Source organism: Panthera pardus, unplaced genomic scaffold, assembly GCF_024362965.1.
Source record: "Panthera pardus isolate Hobbes unplaced genomic scaffold, ASM2436296v1 HiC_scaffold_16, whole genome shotgun sequence".
NCBI lineage: Eukaryota > Metazoa > Chordata > Mammalia > Carnivora > Felidae > Panthera > Panthera pardus.
In genome coordinates this window covers 148,267,826-148,290,146 of record NW_026526721.1, presented here as the reverse complement: position 1 = coordinate 148,290,146, position 22,321 = coordinate 148,267,826, and the positions used below count along the sequence as shown (strand labels likewise).

The 22,321-nt window shown below is 40.5% G+C and overlaps 1 protein-coding gene across 6 annotated transcripts in view; it reads right to left on the bottom strand.

Moving 5' to 3' along the window:
* The window catches only part of ULK4 (unc-51 like kinase 4), a 569,816-nt gene that overhangs the window by 531,174 nt on the left and 16,321 nt on the right, over nucleotides 1–22,321 (bottom strand). For 4 of the 6 annotated variants that reach the window (XM_053903940.1, XM_053903943.1, XM_053903944.1 and 1 more), the window contains exons 6-16: nucleotides 21,594–21,695; nucleotides 20,912–20,995; nucleotides 19,047–19,122; nucleotides 15,360–15,452; nucleotides 13,232–13,347; nucleotides 13,006–13,075; nucleotides 10,543–10,639; nucleotides 5,899–5,998; nucleotides 2,761–2,826; nucleotides 1,007–1,188; nucleotides 56–102 (exon numbers count right to left, since the gene is read on the bottom strand). In XM_053903940.1, coding sequence (XP_053759915.1) covers nucleotides 56–102; nucleotides 1,007–1,188; nucleotides 2,761–2,826; nucleotides 5,899–5,998; nucleotides 10,543–10,639; nucleotides 13,006–13,075; nucleotides 13,232–13,347; nucleotides 15,360–15,452; nucleotides 19,047–19,122; nucleotides 20,912–20,995; nucleotides 21,594–21,695 — 1,033 coding nt within the window. The remainder of the gene's footprint in view (nucleotides 1–55; nucleotides 103–1,006; nucleotides 1,189–2,760; nucleotides 2,827–5,898; nucleotides 5,999–10,542; nucleotides 10,640–13,005; nucleotides 13,076–13,231; nucleotides 13,348–15,359; nucleotides 15,453–19,046; nucleotides 19,123–20,911; nucleotides 20,996–21,593; nucleotides 21,696–22,321) is intronic. The other 2 variants (XM_053903941.1, XM_053903945.1) reach the window with 2 other exon arrangements.

The window sequence follows — 22,321 nt, the reverse complement described above, 5'->3', positions numbered from 1 at the left end:
TTGTAATGACTTACAATAATGAAGAATAATTTACTTAAATATAAATGTTACTTACATATCCCAGTTTGGAGCTATTCGCAAATGCTGGATTAGTAAATGGAACTAGAATAAAAGAATAAAACAAGATGTACATTTCCTTCATGAAATAACACAGAAAGTGACTGCTAAGTTAACAAATCAGACCTGTATACAATTGAAATGTGAATCCTGGATTAGGAGATAATCAATTACTCAGGAAGATGCAAAAAAAGCACTGAACACACAAGATAAAAATAAACACTAAGAACATTACTTTGTTTCTCCTACCCAATTATATTCCATAAACGTGCCCCCACACCCGCCTTGCTCCCAAACACACACCAAGCACCAAACAAGTAACCTCAATACTATCTTGGAAGCAAACAAATTTAAATTTTTTCAAGCCAGTTCCCCAATGAGCACCTAACTATGAAAAATGCCCCAGACCACTGTAACCCCTTTCTGAGGTAGACTTCAAAAGCTCTACCAAATTCCTGTGGTTTTACCGATGGCCAAGACAGTCCAAGAAAATATTTGCAGGGGAAAAAGAAAGAAAAGCCTTAGAGACTCTGGGTCTCCTATCAGAGTGGTATCAGAAATCTCGGGAGTTTGCCAGGTCAACCCAGGAAAGCAGGCCTTGTTCCACATGGGCAGCTCATTCTGGCAGCTGATGACAAGGTCTAATGTCTTAAGATTTCAGATATGAAAAATATCTTACAATTATTACAAGTTAAAAGAAAACGCAAGCCAGAGTATAACAAAAGAAAAAGTTCAAGATCACTGTCTACTCAACTTCTTTCGGATCTAACGACTGGACAAAATTCTGGCAAACCTATAATCTTGATAAATCTTTTTTTTTTTTTTTCACTGCACCTAAATCAAATGAGTTATTTTAGCACTGATGTTTTAATCTTAATAGAAATACGAAAGCTACGCGCAAAAGGCTTGCCAGGACCACGAAAGGAGGCTTCACAACTGAACTACCCACCAGAGGTGAATGGAGGAGGCGCGTGGCCACCTCCCGGTGTCCAGTCACGACACACAAATAGCAAAGGAGGTTCAGCTTGGCTCGCGAGGCCCCCGTGCTCTTCTCAGTGGAGTCAATCTGTGAGCACACTTGCTGCAAAAAGGCGTTCCAGTCTTGGTCTTTTAGAAACGCTAATTTATCCACTGGAGAGGAAAGAACAAATTAAAAGTGGGTATCAGGTAAAAAAAAAAAAATTGCTGAAAACACTACAAGAGAAAAAAAAAACGGAACGCAAAATTTCAGCAGCTGAGGACAAAGACAATCATAAATTTACAATGTCAAAACCATAAAGTCCTCCAAAGAGGACACTACTTTTATTTATTCTTCTAGATTCTTCTCCTTTTCTACCCATGGACCCTTTTTCTCTATGTGAATGGAAAACCACCTTTAAAAGATGCCTAAAGGAGAATCATCCTGCAACCGAGATTTTAACAAAATACTCAAGAAAGTTGTATTACAAAAAAGCAAGTGATAGCCTTCGTATAAATAAAGCGATCTAGCCATAAAATGTTGGAAAAGCTAAGAATTGTGCGGTTGTTAAAAAGTTCCAATGAAATGACTGTTAAACGTAACAGGTTAATACAGTAGTTGAAATCCTCTGGGAGATCCAAGCCCAAACCATATACAAACAGAAAACAAAAATGGGCAATAAGATGCCATCCAAAATGACCAGTTTTGGCTAATTTCCATCTCTGAATAAAATAAGCGGTAATAATAATTTCCTAAAATAACCCAGAGTAAAGAGGAAAAGGGAAGGAATATTATTTTGAAATAATACTGCTCTAAGGTTGGCTCTATTTGGCACTGTATATTTAAATTCAAATGTTTTATTTTGAATTTACTTTGATTTGATATGAAATCCTGGATTATACTCCAGCGATGATGAAGAATGTTTTTCTAGATCTAGTTTACCAGCTTAAAATAGATTTTATCATACAAAATACATCAAAGTTTAAGGTGTAAACAAATTTCTGATGCTCACCCCACATAAGACTTCCCATTAGGTGAAAGGAAACCGAACCCATCTTCTTTGAGTATCTTCATTCCCAAACCCTCTCCACAAAAGCAAACCATCTGACCCCATTGTCAACTCCCTAGAGTAGAGTCTCAATTCTTCGTTGTGGTCTCCGACCCTCTGTACCCACAAGAATACCATAAATGTTGGAAATCCAATGGGCTCTACAAGAGGGAAGGGCAAGAGAAGGCCCGCACAGCTTTACGGGAACGTTCACTTCCACAGGGGTACAGGGCAGTCCAGACTCAGCTGGGCACGGTCAAAGGATGGCACAAATGGATTACAGGTTGTTTGCAATGCACACAGCACTACCCCAAGAATATAGCCAGTTGGCCAGAAAACTGGAATGTAGCTATTCATAAATAAATAAAATCTTCCATTTGCTTTAAAAAAGCAGGCGGGGGGGGGGGGGGGGGGGGGGGGCGGGGAAGAGGTGCTGAGTGGCTCTGACTCTTGGGTTTCAGCTCAGGTCATGATCTCACGGTTTGTGCATTCAAGCCCCACATTGGGCTTCTCAATGATGGTACAGAGCCTGCTTGGGATTCTCTCTCTCTCCTCTCTCTCTCTGCCCCTCCCCTGTTCACATACTCTGTCTCTGTCTCTAAATAAACTTAAAAAAAAACTCCATTTGCTGTTAGAGGTCTTATTTACATCTGTCTGCCAAGAGTCTATGTGTTTGACAAGCGCTTTGTAATCCTACCTGAATATGCTGGTAGATGCAGTATCTTTGGATCAAATTTAATTGGTGGTTGTTTCATTATCTGTGGTTGGAAAAAAGAAAAAAAACCTTTTAAAGATGCCTTTTGAGACATATCGGTCTCCTGACATAACTCCAATTATCAGGTTATAAATCAAGGAAGACAGAAAAGAACACTACAAAACCTGTCACCAAAAAGAAAAAGAATTCAACAGTGCCCTTTCTAATTAAAATATGCAAACACCAACACACAAAACACCATAAGCACTTGTTTATAAAAACAAGATCATTTTGAGGCACCTGGCTGACTCAGTCAGTAGACCATGAGACTTTTGATCTTGAGATCAGGAGTTCCAGCCCCACAATGAGGGCAGAGTTTACTTTAAATAAACAAAGTTTTGTGGAAAAAGAAGCACTTTATCTTGGCTTACTCTTAAGTTAAATCAACCTCTAGGTAGAAATTTAGTCATTCAGGGGCACCTGGGTGGGTGGCTCAGTCGGTTAAGCATCCGACTCTCGGTTTTGGCTCAGGTCATGATCTCACGGTTTCCTGAGTTCAAGCCCTACGTGGAGCTCTGCGCTGACAGTGTGGAGCCTGCTTGGAGGTCTCTCTCTCCCCCCTCTCTCTCTGCCCCTCCCTGCTCATGCGGTCTTGGTCTCTCTCAAAATAAATTAACTTAAAAAAAAAAAAAGAAAGAAAGAAATTTAGTCATTCAACAAATATTTACTGGGTACCTATAAGGGTGAGGCACTATGCTAAGTGCTAAGGGGGATACAAATATATAAAAGACATGATCCTACAGTCAGAGAGCTGACACTCTGGTTGGGAAGATAAACATGTTAAATGCCAAAAAAAAAAAAAAAAAAATTCAACAACGCAAAATGGGCAGGACGTAATTATAGACAGAACATTTCACAGGAATTTTTCTAACAAATTTAGAGAATGCAGCAAGCACTTTAGACTGACAAGGCTTATGGAAGAACCAGAAGGAGGGCTCAGGTTTTAAAGAATAAGAATTTCATGGTTGAATTCGAGAACACACTATTCCAGGAAGATGTAATCAGCATGAATAGGAAAGTACGCAATTTTTTTTAAGAAACTGGAAAAATGGGTAGTTAGATCCATGAGTTTGGAACAGCCAGGGTACTTTCACCTTGACAGTTTTAATTTAAAAAGTCAACCGTCATTTCTTTTTTTTTTTTTTAATTTTTTTTTAACGTTTTTTTATTTATTTTTGAGACACAGACAGAGCATGAACAGGGGAGGGGCAGAGAGAGAGAGGGAGACACAGAATCGGAAGCAGGCTCCAGGCTCTGGGCCATCAGCCCAGAGCCCGACGCGGGGCTCGAACTCACGGACCGCGAGATCGTGACCTGAGCTGAAGTCGGAGGCTCAACCGACTGAGCCACCCAGGCGCCCCTCAACCGTCATTTCTATATCTAACATCTCCAAAACCTCTCTATAGAGCATTTTAAAAAGCTTTGCTGGCGGTTTTCTTGCCAAAAATGCATAACCTCCTCCATGTTAATCATGAGAAACAGTTGGAAAAACCCAGGTTGAGGGACATCCTACAAGATACCTGGTAAGTACTCTTCAAATATGAAAGCCACGAAGACCAAGGAAAAACTAAGAAATTACAAGGCCATGAAAGACAAGGACAGAAGGTAACAGAAAAAGGCCTAACAGCAAAGTAGAACAAGAGACCCTAGAAGAGAAAAAGGACATCAGTGGTACAAGTGGTAAAATTCAAATAAATTCGGTAATTTAGTTAACACCATACCAATGTTAGTTCCCGGCTTTGCTAACCATACTATGGTCCCGTGAGATGCTAACATCAGAGAAAGTTGGGTAAAAAGTACACGAGAACTCTGTTTTTGAACCTTTTCTGTATATCTAAAATTAGAAGTTTAAAGAAAAATTTTGACTAAGGCTGCCCCAAAACAAGTAAGTATGGTTAGAAAAAGAAATAAAGAAACAGAACCTTGTCAAAACACATTACAAACTGTTCTTAGAAGGTCCACTGGGAAAATGACCCATTTCACATTAAATCTGGCATGATATACAGTTACTCTGTCAGATAGCTGAACTCATAAAAAGAATTAGCTCCATTATGAAAAATAGCTGGGTAATCTGTATTAAATGTTGTCTACCTAGTAGATAAATATGCATCCATTACCCATTTGTTCTTATTTTTGAGAGAGAGAGAGAGAGAGAGAGGAGAGAGAGAGAGAGAGAATGCGAGTGGGGGAGGGAGAGAGAGTGAGGGAAACACAGAATCCAAAGCAGGTTCCAGACTCCCAGCTGTCAGCACAGAGCCCGACACAGGGCTCGAACTCTGAACCGTAAGATCATGCATGCCCTGAGCCGAAGTTGGCCACTTACCAGTTGAGCCACCCAGGCACCCCAGAACCCATTTGTTCTACATTACAGTAATGTTCCCCAAAGAAATGGGGGGAAATGGTCATAAATCAAAACAGAAAAAGACATTTTAAAAAGAAAATTAAAATACAGAATAGGTAATACAGAGGGACTGAGAAGTTGATTTTTTTTCTTAAGAATACTCATCATCCCCTGGCGATACAGAGGTATATTCCAAGAGACGTGAAGCAACAAAAATCACGCCGGGTATGAAGTGCACCGTGAACCATGACTCCCCAAGCCCCCAGTGTCTCCCCGCCATCTGGCCTGCAGTCCTGAGCACCCGCTAGTCTCTTTGTGACCTGCCCACCCACCCCAGCAGGGGGAGCAGTGCTCACTCACATCTGCCTTCCTAACACATCCAAGACTAGAGTGGTTGGAGAAATTCATTCGAGAATGTAGAGAGAAACAAAAGGAATGAGGACTAAGGTCTGAGGTCTAGAAGCCCATGGACTGAGGGGAGGCGGAGCCGATGCAGAAGAGGAAGAAATTCAGCACTCAGTGAAGGGTCAAGTAACACAGGAAGAGGAGAGGGTCACGCACAGGGTGGGCATCAGAAGTGCAGACGTGTGGCACACATGAAATAAAAGAGACATGAGGAACAGCAAAGAAAAGAAAGCCAACAGTATCTGGAATGAAGATATCACCAGGATTTCGGCCCTCTAAATAAAGTCTAAATAAAGCTCAGCCCTCAGCTGTTAGGGCATCTTTCCCCACCTTAGGGTTGTCGATAATTGGGGTGATGACAAGATCAGAGTCTGTGTAGATAAGCTCTCTCATCTGGGATTCCAGGTCCTGCTGACTCAGGGGTTCACTTGCAATCTGAAATAAGAACAAAAATGAGGCTTTGTTTCTGTGACTTACTGCGGAGCTTCTAAGAACCGGGCTAATAAGACCCTGAGTAAGACACCACTGGAAGGGCCACCCGTATCTATGGACCTCAGGTTGCTATTCAAAACACTTCCAGAGACCGTCTTATTTGATCTTCACAAAAATCCTCAGTTCTGTGCATCATCATTCTCATGGTCACAGAAGGAAAAAACAAAGGTCAAAGTAACCGATTTGTTCACATTTACCACAAAGGCTGGCTAGTTAGAACCAGAAAACAGATCTTCTATAGTTTGATGTTTCAGCTACAAGGAGGCAAACTTGTTTTTCAATTACCAGGGTGGTTTTTATCGTTCATCCACTCGACACTCACCAATTTATTCTGCTTTACAAAATACTCAGTATGAAGCTAAAATTACAGCATAAAGGAATTTCAAGGTCAAATACTAACCCTCTACCTAAGCATTAAACACCTCTATCTTTATAAAAGCTAAAGTGGACAGGGGCGCCTGGGTGGCTCAGTCAGTTGAGCGTCCAGCTTCAGCTCAGATCATGACCTCACGGTTCCTGAGTTTGAGTCCTGCATCGGGCTCTGTGCTGACAGCTTGGAGCCTGGAGCCTGGAGCCTGAAGCCTGCTTCAGATTCTGTGTCTCTCTCTCTCGGCCCTGCCCATGCTCACACTCTCTCTCTCTCAAATATAAACATTAAAAAAAAAATGTTTTAAATAATAATAAAAGCTAAAGTAGAGTTAACACATAATGAAAATGAGTAACCGTATTTGAGATTTTTCTTTGTGTTCTACTTAAACATAACTCTCATTCCTAGTGTGATGCCACCTGAGGACTTCACATCAGACCAAAAAAAAAAAAAAAAGTGGATTTATGCTTTAACAACTTCCACTGAGGCAGCTCTTCCTGCCCATGGAGCCTATCCCCATGCTTTAATAAAAACACCTCTTTGCACGGGTAGCGGGGCGGGGGGGACTTCCACTGAAACACTGACCAACAAACAGAACAAAACAGAAAAAACAAAACAGTGAAGTGAAAAATGAGGAAATTCTCCAAAACTGAGGCAAGAGCATGACTAAAGGAATAATTAGCTAACTAGGTTCTTGGAAACAAGACCACCCCTTTGCAACTTAGAAAACAGACTTATCAAAAAACACATGAAGAATAAGGAGGAACTTTGTAAAACAAAGAATTTAATGTTTAAAAGCATGGACATTTAAGACAGAAAGACTTCAAAGAAATGTCAACATGAATGAACTAAAAACATATTAAGAATTAGTAAGGTAGACCAATTAGAAATGTATTTATAAAAATTAATTTCCTATATATAAATGAAACATATGCACAGTTAACAGTCTAAAAATGAAATACCCACTCACAACAGCAAAATAAAATAGAATTCTCAAGAATAAAGTGATCAAACACTGCAATCATAAAATTATATTCCCTTGTTTGAAAATGAACACGTAGTATAGACTCAGAGATAGAAATATCAAAATATAACCAGTGGTTACCCTGGATAATAAAGTTACAAGTAGTTTTCCTTTGTCCTCCTGTACATTTTCCAAGTTTTCTACAGTTATAAAGATTTTGTAATTGAATAAAAAAAAATCACTTAAAAAATTATACAAGATAAACTCTCATATACTACATATACAATTACTGCTTGACTATTCTCAATAAAACGATTAAGTGCACTCCTCTACAATAACCATGGCCAGAAGAGACTCAACATCTGTTACATTTCAAAATGCATTTTTGGGGGCACCCGGGTGGTTCAGCTGGTTAAGCATCCAACTCTTGGTAACAGCTCAGGTCATGATCCCAGGTCGCGGGATCAAGCTCTGGGTTGGACTCAGCACTGAGCATGGGGTCTGCTTAGGATTCGCTCCCTCTTCTTCCTCCACCGCTTCCCTACTCACACTCTCGCTCTAAAACTAAATAAAATAAAATGCATTTTTACTGTTACACAATTTTCCCTCACATATAACTAACATACAAACTGACCCTAAAATTCACATGGAAATGCAAGGGACCCAGAGTAGCCAAAACAACCTTGAAAAAGGACAAAATTGGAAGAATCATACCTCCTAACTTCAAAACTTACTAAAAAGCTACAGTGATCAAGAGTAGCCAGTTAGTTACTATGCGACCAGCATGAAGAAAGATGCAGAGATCAACAGAACAGAGTCCAGAAATAAACCTCACCTTTACGGCCAATTGATAGTCAACAAGAACGCCAGGACAATGAACTGGGAAAGAACAGTCTTTTCAACAAATGGTGCCGAGACAAATGGAAATCCACACGCAAAACAATGAAGCTGAACCCTCTACCTCATGCCGTGTACAAAAATTAACTCAAATGGATTTAAGACCTAAAGAGCTAAGCGCAGACATAAACTTTTGTGACCTTGGAGTAGGCAATGGTTTCTAAATTATGACACCAGAAGCCTAAGCAACAACACACACACACACACACACACAAAAAATAATTTGAACTACATCAAAATTAAGAACTTCTGTGCTTCGGGTGCCAGGATGGCTTAGTCAGTTGAGCAGCCGACCCTTATTTCAGGTCAGGTAATGATGCCAAAGTCATCCCACAGCCTCCATGCTGAGTTATGGAGCCTGCTTGGAGTTCTCTCTCTCCCTCTGCCCCTCTCCCCCACGTGTACGTGCTCTTGCTCTCCCTCTCTCTCTCAAAAAATAAATAAATAAAAATAAACACTTCCGTGCTTCAAAGGACACCATTGAAAAACACAATCCACAGGGTGGAAGATTTATAAATCACATACCTAGGATACATAAAGAATTCCTTACAACTCAATAAATGAGCCAAGATTTGAAAAGACATTCTTTCAGGGGCTCCTGGGTGGCTCAGTCGGTTGAGCATCCGACTTCAGCTCAGGTCACGATCTCACAGTTTGTGGGTTCCAGCCCCGCATCGGGCTCTGTGCCGACTGCTTGCTCAGAGCCTGGAGCCTGCTTCAGATTCTGTGTCTCCTTCTCTCTCTGCCCCTCCCCCGCTCACACTTTGTCTCACTCTGTTTCTCAAAAATAAATAAAATGTAAAAAAAAAAAAAAAAAAAAAAAATTCTTTCAAAGGAGATATACAAATGGCCCATAAGCACATGAAAAGATGCTCAATAAAATCAGCCATCAGAAATGCAAATCAAAACTAGGTATAATTTCACACCTCCTCGTCTGGCTATAATGCAGCATTATCCACAATGGCCCAAAGGCTGAAGCAACCCGAGTGGCCAAAGGTGGATGCGTGGATAAACACAGTGTGGTACCTACACACAACGAAGTATTACTCAGCCTGAAAAGGGAATGGAATTCTGACACACGACAGACCTTGAACACATCATGCTAAGTGCAACAGGCCAGACACAAAAGGGCTAATTTTGTACAGTTCCACTTATAGGAGATTAGCGGGCACAGAGGCAGAAGATAGAACAGCGGCTGCCACGGCTGGGAGGAAAGGAGGTGGGGAGCTGTTGTTTAGTGGGCACAGCGTCTCAATTTGGGGTGATCAAACAGTCCTGGAGACGGAGAGTGAGGACAGTGGCACAAAAATGGGAATGTACTTAACATCACAGAACCGTACGACTAAAAAATAGTTAAATGGTAAGTTCTATGCAACATGTATTTTACCACAATTAGGAAAAAAGACAGTAACTAGTTTTGTTAGAGATGGGTAAAAACCGGAAGCCTCACACGCTGCTAGTGAGAATGTAAAACGGCCCAGCTGCCTTGAAAACCAGTCTGGCAGTTCTTTGGAAGGTTTAACACAGTCAGCACACGATGCCACAATTACACTCCTGCAGGTATAAGGCGAAATTCAAGGCAGGCCCGCTCAAAACGCTGTACGCAAACATTCACAGCAGCATTGTTCACGACAGCCAAAAGGTGGAAACACAACCCAAATGCCCACCAACTGATGAATGGAAAAATGTGGTACATACAACCAATTATTTGGCAATAAAAAGGAACACAGTACTGATATACCGTGTTATGTGAAAAAAGCCAGTCACAAAAAAGGACCTATTGTGTTACTTCATTCATTTGCAACGTCCAGAAGAGACAAATTTATCAAGACAGCAAGATTAGTGGCTGCCTAGGGTGAGAGGGAAGAGAAACGGAGGGGACGGGAGTGACGGCTAATAGGTATAGCATTTCCCTGTGGGAGGCGAGTGTTCTCAGAATGACTGTGGTGGTGGCTACGTGACTGGGAATATGCACAAAGCCCCCGAACCATACACTCTAAGTGGTGAATTAAATGGGATGTCAATCAGATGTTACTGAGGCTGTTACCAAAAAAATAACTATGAAACAATGCTCTCGTAGGAGTACTTACCAGAAAAAGAGAGTGATAAAGAAAGTGACTTAACTGCAAATTTTGTCATTACGATCATAGTTTGGACATCAGCTTGGAACTATTCTTCCGCGTCTCCATACCTTATGCTAAGAAAGAAGGAAAGAAAAGCAAGAAAGGAAAAGGCAAGAAAGATTCCATCCCTGCTCACCTTGGTCAAAGGAGAAGCCTTCTGTGGTGAATGTTGAGTCCTATCCTCACCAGGACTTAGTCCAACCGCACTGCTAGTTCTCGGAGTCGGGCGAGAACTGGAAAATACATACCGGTCAACATTATTCAGAGTGCAGAAACTCTATCCTGTTTACTATTATCTGGGAAAAAAATACATCTCACGATAAAATGGTAGAATGTCAAGATTCTGGGTGATCTCATAAATTTAAACTCTAATTTCTGTTTATACAACACCTTTTTTGCAAATATTTCCAGTTTCCTGGCTAATTTATTATTTATTTATAGCACCTATGCTATATATAGTATTTTCTATTTTAACCAGAAACCTTAAAACATTGATTTTTTTTTTTTTTCTTTTTTAAGTAGGCCCCATGCCCAGCGCAGAGCCCAATGCAGGGCCTGAACTCACGACCCCAAGATCAAGACCGGAGATAAGATGAAGAGTCAGATGTCCAACTGACTAAGCTACTCAGACACTCTTGATTTTATTATTTTTTAAATGTCTGCTCGTATCAGCAGGATTAACATAGTAATATAGATCAGATAGTCTACAAAGGATGGAAAATATTTACAATTCTATTTCAGAAAATGTTTGATATGGAAAACCATCTTGGTACCTATTTAAGATAAGGAACAAGTTATAATCTGTATCTATGTTTAATGATTCCTCCTATACTTAAAAATGCTGGTCAGGGGCACCTGGGTGGCTCAGTCGGTTAAGAATCTGACTTCAGGGGCGCCTGGGTGGCGCAGTCGGTTAAGCGTCCGACTTCAGCCAGGTCACGATCTTGCGGTCCGTGAGTTCGAGCCCCGCGTCAGGCTCTGGGCTGATGGCTCGGAGCCTGGAGCCTGTTTCCGATTCTGTGTCTCCCTCTCTCTCTGCCCCTCCCCCGTTCATGCTCTGTCTCTCTCTGTCCCAAAAATAAATAAAAAAAAAAAAAAAAACGTTGAAAAAAAAAGAATCTGACTTCAGTTCAGGTCATGATCTCACAGTTCGTAAGTTCGAGCCCCGCATCTAGATCTGTGCTGATGGCTCAGGGCCTGGAGCCTGCTTCAGATTCTGTGTCTCCATCTCTCTGCCCCTCTCCTGCTCACACTCTGCGTGTGTGCCTCTTTCTCTCAAAAATAAATAAACATTAAGAAATTAAAGAATGCTGGTCATACTCTGTGGGTAACTCCATTACTCCTGGGTCTCTGGAGTTTTTCACATATTAAGAAATTTTTCCACTGAGATCATTAGGGTCTTTTTTTATGTTTATATTTATGTTTTTTTTTTTTTTTTTTTTTACATTTATGTCTCTTTCACTCATCTGTTTTTAGTCATTCATTAAACAAGTAGTTTAACTCACGAAATATGCCAAAGATTGTACAAAGTTTTTTAAAAAACTGAATTAATGACTAGAATGTATATAGATAAATTCAATATACTTTGTATTTTCATAGGGTAAAACAAGTCAGGAAATTTTAGTTCATTGTTATAACCCCTTTGTCGTTAAATAAAACTATTTATGTATAGGACTAAAGCTATAAATACAACACTTGATGTGTACATATTAAAATTTTAAATACATTGCTCTTAATTATATTAAAATGCCATCCTGTTCTCTTTAAAATTACTTCAATGATTACAGTATTAAAAAACATTATTTAAGTCTCCACATAAAACAACATTTAACATGGCATGCCTGGGTGGCTCAATCGATTAAGCATCCAACTTCGGCTTCGGTCACGATCTCATGGTTTGTGAGTTTGAGCCCCACATCGGGCTCTCTGCTGTCAGCACAGAACTGCTTCAGATCCTCTGCTCCCTCTCTTCTGTCTCTCAAAAATAAATTTTTTTAATATAAAAATTTTTTAGAAAAATGTTTAACAAAAACACCTGTTCTTTCCTCAAAGTATTCAATAAAGAAGCTTGACTGCTAAAATTTCACATTCAATTCTATTTGAAGGGCAAGTAAAAATGAGGAGGTTTTAACCCTTATAAATAGGAAAGACAGGTGGTTCGGTTAAAAACTTTTTTAAATTTTTTTTTAACATTTATTATTTTTGAGAGACAAAGCACGAACCGGCAGAGGAACAGAGAGAGAGGGAGACACAGAATCCCAAGCAGGCTCCAGGCCCTGAGCTGTCAGCACAGAGCCCGACGCGAGACTCGAACCCACGAACTCTGAGATCATGACCTGAGCCTAAGTCAGATGCTTAACCAACTGAGCCACCCAGGCGCCCCTGGTTTGGTTCTAAACGTTTAAAAATGCACAGCCACATCAACATTCCATTGGCCAGCACTTAACACGAACTTCAAAAGCAGACGGATACGGAATTCGGCATTCACATCCCTGCGCTTCATCTCTGGGGAACACAGTTTGCCAGGAGGACAACAGATGCTTTAAGAAGACCTGACTGTCATCACGCAGGGATTCCTTGCTGCTGTCATCTTACATACCTCAGAAGAAACATGGACTCATTCGGTTGACCCCCAACCGTACTTCTAGGCCGCAACTCAGCTGGATTTTCTGTGGCAGGACAGAAAAAACATTACGTGTAAAGAACCAAAAATACCAGGAGCAGGGCATGATGCAAGCAGAAATTTAAAGAGAATGGTAGCAAAAACTAGAATTTCTCAGAAACGGCACACTCAGCGGCAAGAACGTGCTCCAGCGAAAGCTCACCTAGTCTGAAAGACTGACTCAGTCGCTGACCACTCTTGTCCCCCTTGGCTTGTCCACTTGGCTTCAAAACCTCCTTGGAATCCTGGGTCCCAGAATGCTCCATCACTTTTCCGCTGCTCAACAGGAGAAAGCCAACACAATCAAACTTATTTTTGAGCTTTCTATGGTATTCTGTGTAGAACAAGAGGTTGGAAAAGTTCATGAAATTACACGTACCATCTGGCAAAGCCATGGAGTTAGAGAAGCATGGTCACTGAGTAGCTAAAGTGAGCACTTACTATACGCAAGGCTTTGTACTGTCTATAAATCTTATCAGTGGGAAATAAGTGGCAGATCGGGCAAGTAAACCAGAGCCCCTAAGTTTATAAGTACCAGTAACCTGGCAGTGAACTTCCCTCTTATTTTTCCCCTTCCAGTATTGCCTGGCACTGAGTACAGACAAAAGGAGCCTCTAAGAGAAGCCTTCTATTTCTGTTCTAAGAAACAGGAAAGGGGACCCCCTATAGGTCAGGACAGAGGAAATGCCATGGTTTAACTTTTTTTTTCCTTTTTCCATTTTATTCTATCCCTGCTACCAGGTAACCCTGCAGCAGCTAGCTGGGAACAGCAGCAGCTCCTGGCCAGTGGCTCGAACTCACAGAGGGGCATCTTCTGTAGCCAGAGAGTTATGATCTGAAGAACAGGAGGCAAATCCCTGCCGTCCTGTTCTTTTTCCTCCTCTCTTGCTGTCCTCCTGCCACTTGGCCCCAAACATCCAGCAAGACACAAAACCTGTAACACACCACGACTAAGTGGAGCTTATTGTGGGACTGCAAGGCTGGCTCAGTATTTGAAAACCACAGTCTAAAGAAGAAAAACCACATGATCTTATCAACCGATACAAAAAGGCATCTGACAAAATTCAAAAATCGAATTCAGATTCGAACTGAAGAAGGGCAGCTACATGAACCTCCAACTCATCGTACTTAATGGTGAAAGGCTGAGTGCTTTCATCTCAAAAGGCAGAAACCAGGCCAAGAGGTTCATTTTCATCACTCCTGATTCAGTGCCTTACTGAAAAAGTCCTAGCAAGGGCTATAAGGCAAGAAAAGAAACCAAAGGCATAGAGATTAACAAGGAAGAGGACACACTAAGGTCAGAGGTCTTCTGTGCCTTGCAGACACTGGAGGACCACGACCAGAGCCCCGCTTTCTATTAGTCCCCACAGAGCGAAACACAATGGTAGGAGCGTGGTTGAGTCTCACTGGACCAGAGAAACCCAAGTTTGAGAGAGACCTTAAATAGAATATTTAGGAGAGACCTTCTCTATCCAACACGCTGAATTTGCCAAGATGAGAACCAAGAATCACACAACCATTCATCACTGAATAAGCTGACGGGGGCGGAGTGGGGGGGGGGGGGGGTGTCAATTATCGGCCCTGATTCGACCACTCCTCACTTGTTCTTCATACCATCCCTTTTTTAAGTGTCCTGGGCTAAGAAGATTTTATAATAAAAATGAGGTATATTAGTCAGAATGAGACAGGAGGTAGGTTATGCTGTGGTAACCTGAAACCCACAAATCTTTGTGGCTTAGAATGTCCTGTCTCCCTCATGCACACAGCCACTAAAGGCCGGCAAGGAAGCTATGCCCATCACAGTCACTAAAGACCCAGCCCGACAGCAACTCCATTTGGACACTGTCTTCCCAATTACCTCACGAGGAGGAAGCAGTGTGGCCAACCTCATACTGGCTCTTCAAGCGTCTATGCAGAACGAACACACATCACTTCTGTTCCCATTTCGTTAACCAAAGCAAGTCACGTGACCATGCCTGACTCAAGAGGGGGCTAGGAGATCCCACCATGTGCTTGCAAGGTGGGAAGTGAGTTATAGTTGATGAACAGAACTAATGACCACCATACTCAATCACTGACTGGAGAAAAAACAACTGATCGGAAAAATGAGCAAAATCGCGAACACATAAGGTCATGACTAAACTCTTCAAGCACGCTTGAACAAATGCTTGATTTTCTCCTAGTATGAAAACAGACAAATTTACGTCATTGACGCTGCATTATTAGAACAGTAATCAGTATGGTCACCTGATAACCACGTCCCCCCACACAAAGGTAAGCTTATACACTACCTGACGATGGAATCCTCAGTGCTCGATTCATGATCTCTCCTAGCGAAAGCATCCTTCCAAAATGAATGCTGCAATAGGCCTGCCCAAGTTAATCTATATAAAACATAAACGTTAAAATTCTTTTCACATGATTTACCATGCATAGTTCCCAAGTCATGTCCCAATTACATGTATCAGATTTTATAGTTTATAAATTTCTCCATTCAAATGTACCTCCGCAATTCATATTTTACTTGCATTTTAGTATACAATTAACCTCTTAGCAACACGCAAAAAATAATTCTGAAGCCTTAAATGGTACAGAATGAAAGAGTCTAAAAACTCAGTATTGGTTCATATTGCATGGAGCCTAATGAAAACATTTTGGGTTCTCAAAAGAGTCTATGAAAGGAGCCTATAATTAGCTTAAAATTTTATTTACCATTTTTTAAATTATAGTTACTGTTCCTTTTTTTTTTCCCCGAGTGAGAGTGTGATCAGAGGAGAGAGACAGAGAGAGAGAGACAGGGGAACAGAAGATCCACAGAGGGCTTCTGCGCTGACAACAGCAAGCAACAGGGCTCAAACTCAAACCTTGAGGTCACGACCCGCGCCCAAGTCAGACGCTCAACGAAGTGAGCCACCTAGGTGCCCCATTAGCTTAACATTCTTAAGGAAATATAACAGATATTATCAATCTATAATTCTATCATCCTTTATTCTACCTACCCTACCTGTTTCATGACTTTCATTTTTGGGACTTCACTTTTAGAATTTCATTCAGAAATAAACAAGAAAATCAACCTCACAATTTTACACAGTCACGCGTCTGTGTAGGAATCAAATGTTATCCAGCTACTTTGTCCACGTTAAAATGACCTGACGCTGGCTGGGGTGCCTGGGTGGTGCAGTCAGCTGGGCATCTGACTCCTGATATCAGCTCAGGTCATGATCCCAGGGTCATGGGATCAGGTCCCACGTCTGGTTCCACGTCAGGATCCACAAGGAGCATGGAGCCTGCTTGGGATTCTCCTTCTCTGCCCCCTCACCACCCCCAGCCTCTGCCCTTTCCCCGCACTGGTGCAGTGCACTCTCTCTAAAATAAATTTTTTTTTTTTAAATAAAAATTTTTTTAAAGACTTTAGGCTGTACCTAAAAGCCAGACTCACTTGCAAAGCATTAATTTTTACTATTAATAGAGTAGGCTTCTAGTTATAATCATCGGACTCAGAATGGCTAAGCCTGACTAAAATTTCAAAATAAAGAAAACTGGACTGTTCAAAATGCCTATTGAAATAAAAATTACTTTGATCAAAATTGAAACAGAAGGTATCTGTAATCACATATAATATCCCTTTTTCACAAAGGGCTCCTAAAAAACACGAACAGAGAAATAAAAATTGCCAATGAAGCAAAATTTTTTTGTCAGCTTAGCAAAAACGTAGGTCAACAAAGTCTGATGTAGGTAATACTGGGAGGGAAGGGGCTCTCTGGAGGTGCTACGCCAGCACACATTCCAAGCAGGTAACAAATGCACCAAATTGTTTCATGTTCTAAGCCTCTGGCCACCAACCCCACTGTCAGAAAACTCCAAGGAGGTGACTGCCTAAAGGAACAATAACAAATACACAAAAGGGTATTTACTGTACCAGTGTACGTGATATTCCAAGTCAAGAAGTACTCTAGGGGCGCCTGGGTGGCTCAGTCAGTTAAGCGTCCCACTCTTGATATCAGCTCAGGTCATGATCTCAGAGTTTGTGAGTTCGAGCCCCTCATCAGGCTCTGTACTGACAATGTGGAGTCTGCTTGATATTCTCTCTCTCCGTCTCTCTCTACCCCTCCCCTGCTCACTCGCTCACAAAAATAAACACACATTTAAAAAAAAAAATAAAAACCAAAAGGAAGTACTCTCAGGGTGCCTGGGTGGCTCAATCACTCAGTCAGCTAACCTTCTGACTCTTGATTTGGGCTCAGGTCATGATCTCATGGTTCTTGAGTTTGAGCCCCACGACGGGCTCTGCACTGACACCACTGAGCCTGCCTGGGATTCTCTCTCCTCTTTCTGCCCCTCCCCTGTTTGTGCTTGTGTGCTCTCTCTCGCTGTCAAAAAGTAAATAAAAGGGACAGAAGTGGACAGAACTAGGTTATAGAGCAGTATCATTTATGCAAACAAGTATATACAATATAGGGATATAAATATGTGGGCATGTGGATACCCATCGCAAATCAAGTAGATGTATACCCTATCAAAAGGCATCTGGAAGACTAGAGCAAAATAACGCTAATCCTGAGAGTATTCCATTGTAAGCACAAGGGGAATTAGCAATTCCTTCTGCGCTTTTTTTCTATATTTAACGAAGCTGGAGAATGGGTGATTTCCTATGTTACATTAAATTGACTCTTCGTTTTACACCCTGACGCAGAGACCCCAAACACTTGCCTAAACCACCCCTACGCCCCAGATACCTAGTGACAATCTGAGCTAGAAACCAATGGTTCTTGTCTGCTAACCCAGGGAGACCCGCTCCGGACTCCTCACCTGCCTTCTACAACCCCATGCCACAGTGGCTTCTCATTTGCTGCCATTACTGCAACCCAGAAAATTCAAGCTGTGCCTATTGGCCTCTCACTCGGCACTCTCATTGTGACAGGATTATCATAAAAACACATCATATTAAAATACCACTCAGCAGTTATTAGAGTAACTGTATCTTGACAGTATCATCCCTAGTTCAAGAGTGTAAGACAGACTTAGCCTGAAATCGACAATGAAAAACAATGCCCTTCTTGGACTTAAGAAGTTACAAGAAAATCTGTCAACCAATTAGGCAACTATTTAATACATTGAAGGAGAAATGGACTTTAAACCTTCCTCATGATTAAAAATCCCTGCAAACAGAGATAGAGAGACAAACCAGGTTCTTAACTACAGAACACACACTGATGGTTACGAGAGGAGAGCTCGGTTAACTAGGCGATGGGGACTGAGGATGGCACCTGTCGTGATGAGCACCAGGTGACGTACGGAAGTGTTGAATCACTCTACTGTACACTTAACATTACACTAGATGTTAACTAACTGCAATGAATTTTTTTTTAATTTTTTAATGTTTGTTTTTGAGAGAGAGAGAGAACACAAGCAAGGGAGGGGCAGAGAGAGAAGGAGACACAGAATCCGAAGCAGGCTCCAGGCTCTGAGCTGTCAGCACAGAGCCCAACGTGAGGCTCGAACCCACGAAGTGCGAGATCGTGACCTGAGCTGAAGTCGGACGCTTAACCAACCGAGACACCCAGGGGCCCCTAAATTTTTTTTTTCAGACAGAGCAAAAGCACAAGTTGGGGGGCGGGCGGGGAGGGACGGAGGGAGAGAAGAGGCGAGGGGGAGGGAGGGAGGGAGAGAGGGGGAATTCAAACAGGATCCACGCTCGGCACAGAGCTTGACACAGGGCTAATCCCATAACCCCAGGATCGTGACCCGAGCCGAAATAAACAGTTGGACACTCAACCGACTAAGCCACCCAGGCAGCCCTAAAATAAGAACTTAAAAAAAAAAACCTGCAAATAGAAAACACTCTTAATGTAAATTCATATTTTTTTAAAGAGGTAATTTTAAAAGTTCTGTGTATATTAAGAACAGTACTATTTTAGAAGTACATGAAAGGAGAAAAAGATTCTTCTCATTCATATCAAAATACTATCCATACATACCTTTTCTGAGGATCTTTTTGAAGTAAACCATCAAGCAAATTAATAAAATCTGAAGAAGCTTTAGGAAGAGAAGAATCTATACACAAATTGATACCCAAAAAGAAAAAAAAAAGTGGTAAGTACATGAATATATGCCGTGCATAAACTTTAGAGTGATAGTATCTGAGCACACATTTAAGAGAACACTGAATCCATTAACAATTATATCCTCCATTTAATGGGGGTGAGGAATGGGCATAAAAATAAAAAACATTTTTTCCTAGACCATAAAAAACATGAATCTCAAAAACTAAATTTGGACTAACCTCTACACTTTCTCTTTACTGAATAAGCCTGGCCAGGATCACCAGGCTGACAAATTCACATCCTTGTCTCAACTTTTAATTATGCCTCATTTTCTGAGGCATTCTTAATTTGACCAACTTGGCTTTATAATGTATGGTGATAAGAATACTTGCAATCCCTCTTTTCTCCCCCTCTCTCTTTTAAAGATTTTTAACAGGAAAATAATGTCACAATATTATGACACTGTCCAATTCCAATAGTCTGTAAATGTTAGCTCTTTTTAAATTAGAATATACCACAAATTATCAGTCTGTGGATACAAGTGGCCCCGAAGACAGTGGACAAAGACATCCAACAGAGGGCACTATTGGGCACGATAGCCACAGTCTGATGAAGATCCCTAATTAAGTGTGGGCCACCAGACGTATCCTGACCAGATCTTTGACACCCGTATTTTCAGATTTCTGTTCCTTGCCTAAAAATCTTTAAATGACAAAACAATAATCAATACTTCTAGTATTCAAAACAAAAACAATAATCCAAAGTCATCATTACAGGAAATAGATTTTATAGAAATCAACCATTCTTAAGTTAAAGAAAAAGTAAGCAGTTTTATTTTAAGAAGTATAGACTATTTTCAAAGTAACGTTTTGGCTTTTTCATTTAGGATGACCCTTGAAATCTTGAAAGAATTCTGTATTCCCAGTTTTTCCATTAATTAGTTCTAAAAAGTTTTCCTCATCAAGTTCTGTTTTCATTTGTGTATCTTAAGATTCACTTTTCTTGTGGTATAAACTAAAGTGTTTTCCTATGCTATGTTTGGGCCTTTTGGTTTTTTTTCTTTGTCTTGCCTTAAAATTGTTAGTGGTGGATTGTTATATCAAAATCCATTTGATTAAAGTTCCAATCATTTTAAGACACTACAACTATATCTAGTTTAAAGTCTTTAAAAACTTGTCAGGGGCATCCTGATTCATCGAGGAAAGAGCTGACAAATGCCTGACTTATCCCTACTCGAACACTAAACAGAAATAAATACAAGGAACATGAGTACAAAGTAAGTAAATAGTACATTCACAAGAAACACAAAAGTTTGAGTTTTTAAAATCTTTATACCAGACTTCTGTTGATATAGGAGCACAAAATAATTAAATGAAGAAACCTATTAGTAGTGCTTTTTTTCATTATCTTAAGAAGGCAAAGGGAATGCTAACATTTCTAAAAATATCAACTTGGGACTATTTATAAAATGTAAATTTGGGGGTTAGGAATCAAAAACAGACTTTGGGTAACAGTGTACATTTATAGTGTCAGATGTAAACTAACTGCATTTATAATTAAAAAAAAAAAAACCCTACGTTTTGGTTTGTTTTTTTAAATGTTTATTTTTGAGAGAGCATGCACACAAGCAGGGAAGAGGCATAGAGAGAGGGAGACAAAGAATTCAAAGCAGGCTCCAGACTCTGAGCTGTCAGCACAGAGTCCAATGTGGGGCTCAAACCAACGAACCATAAGGTCATGATCTGAGCCAAAGTTGGACACTTAACCAATTGGGTCACCCAGGTGCCCAAAACTCCTACCTTTTGGAAAAGGTGGCAAAGGATCTGCATAAAAAATCTTTTCAATTAATTCTGAAAAACTTTCTGAGAAGAATGGAGGTCTTCCTGAAATTACATGAAAAATTGTAAAATTAAACAATAGTTTGCTATTACCAACCTATAATTCTAAATAAATCTCAACTATAGTTTAGGACTACACAACTTACAGGAAAAAAATATATATAGCAATAACTACTTATTGAATGCCTGGTACAGACGAGGCACACTGTCTGTATATTTTCCTATTTCTGTAATTCAAAACGTATCATCCTAACGAAGATGCTAATTATGTGTGGACCATTATCTAAGGGCTGTATGGGCCAATGGACACATCTGAATAATTCACAGGCACAGGTACCTTTACAAGAATTTCTACTAATAATCACAGTTTTTAATAAGTAGGCACATGTTAACATTCCAAATGATTATCATGAAAAATACCTGTATGTCAACAGTTCCTTGACATAGATATGAAAGGTTCTAGACATATGCCTAGACACCAAGCATACAGGAGGAATACAGAGGGAAGCAAGCCAAAACCAGTATATATAAAAATTTAGAAAAGCTAGTTTTCATGTCTTCCAGGATAAATACTCACAAACTACAGATTTAATCTTTTTGTGTGTGCCCAGCTCTGATTTAAACTGTACCAGAAAGTAATCACCTGAAAACATTTCATAAAGCAGACAGCCCAAAGACCAGAGGTCACTGGTGATGGAGAAGTCAGTACCCCTTAAAATTTCAGGTGCTGTATATGTAAGAGATCCTGAAAGTATAAAGAACAACGTTGTTAGGCATTTTTAACAATCCCAAAAACAAACCTGCCTACAAAAGACCAAAAGACCTGGTAAGGCCAAAAAAAACAAAAAACAGGAAGAAAACACACCTTCATGTACATTTCACCTTTTTTAAAGTTTTTAAAGATTTTAAGGTTTCATTTACAAGGATACGTAAGAATACAAACAGGTTTGGGAAATCCACTTGAGTTAGAGGTGTGGCACAATTCTGTATGTTCTTTTAAGTTAACAACTTAATCAAAAGAACCTCTGATTATAATATTTTGACTAGAATAGGGTTATACAGCATTAACATCCCAAATTCCCACTGGCTTACCAACAAATGTTTATTTATTACTCAAACTACACGTCAACCACGGGTCAGCCCCTGGGCTCAGACCCTCACAGTCACTCAAAGAGCCAGGCTGAGAGAGGCTGCATCTCAAGACATGCCACCTCCATCACCAAGACAGGGAAAGAATGCACACTGCACACGGGCTCTGAAAACTCCCACCTCCAAGAAACTCATCACTCCTGCTCACATTTCCTTAGCTTTGGCAGGGAGAAGATACAATCCTACCATGGATCCAAAGAACAGGAAATATTTCATGATTAG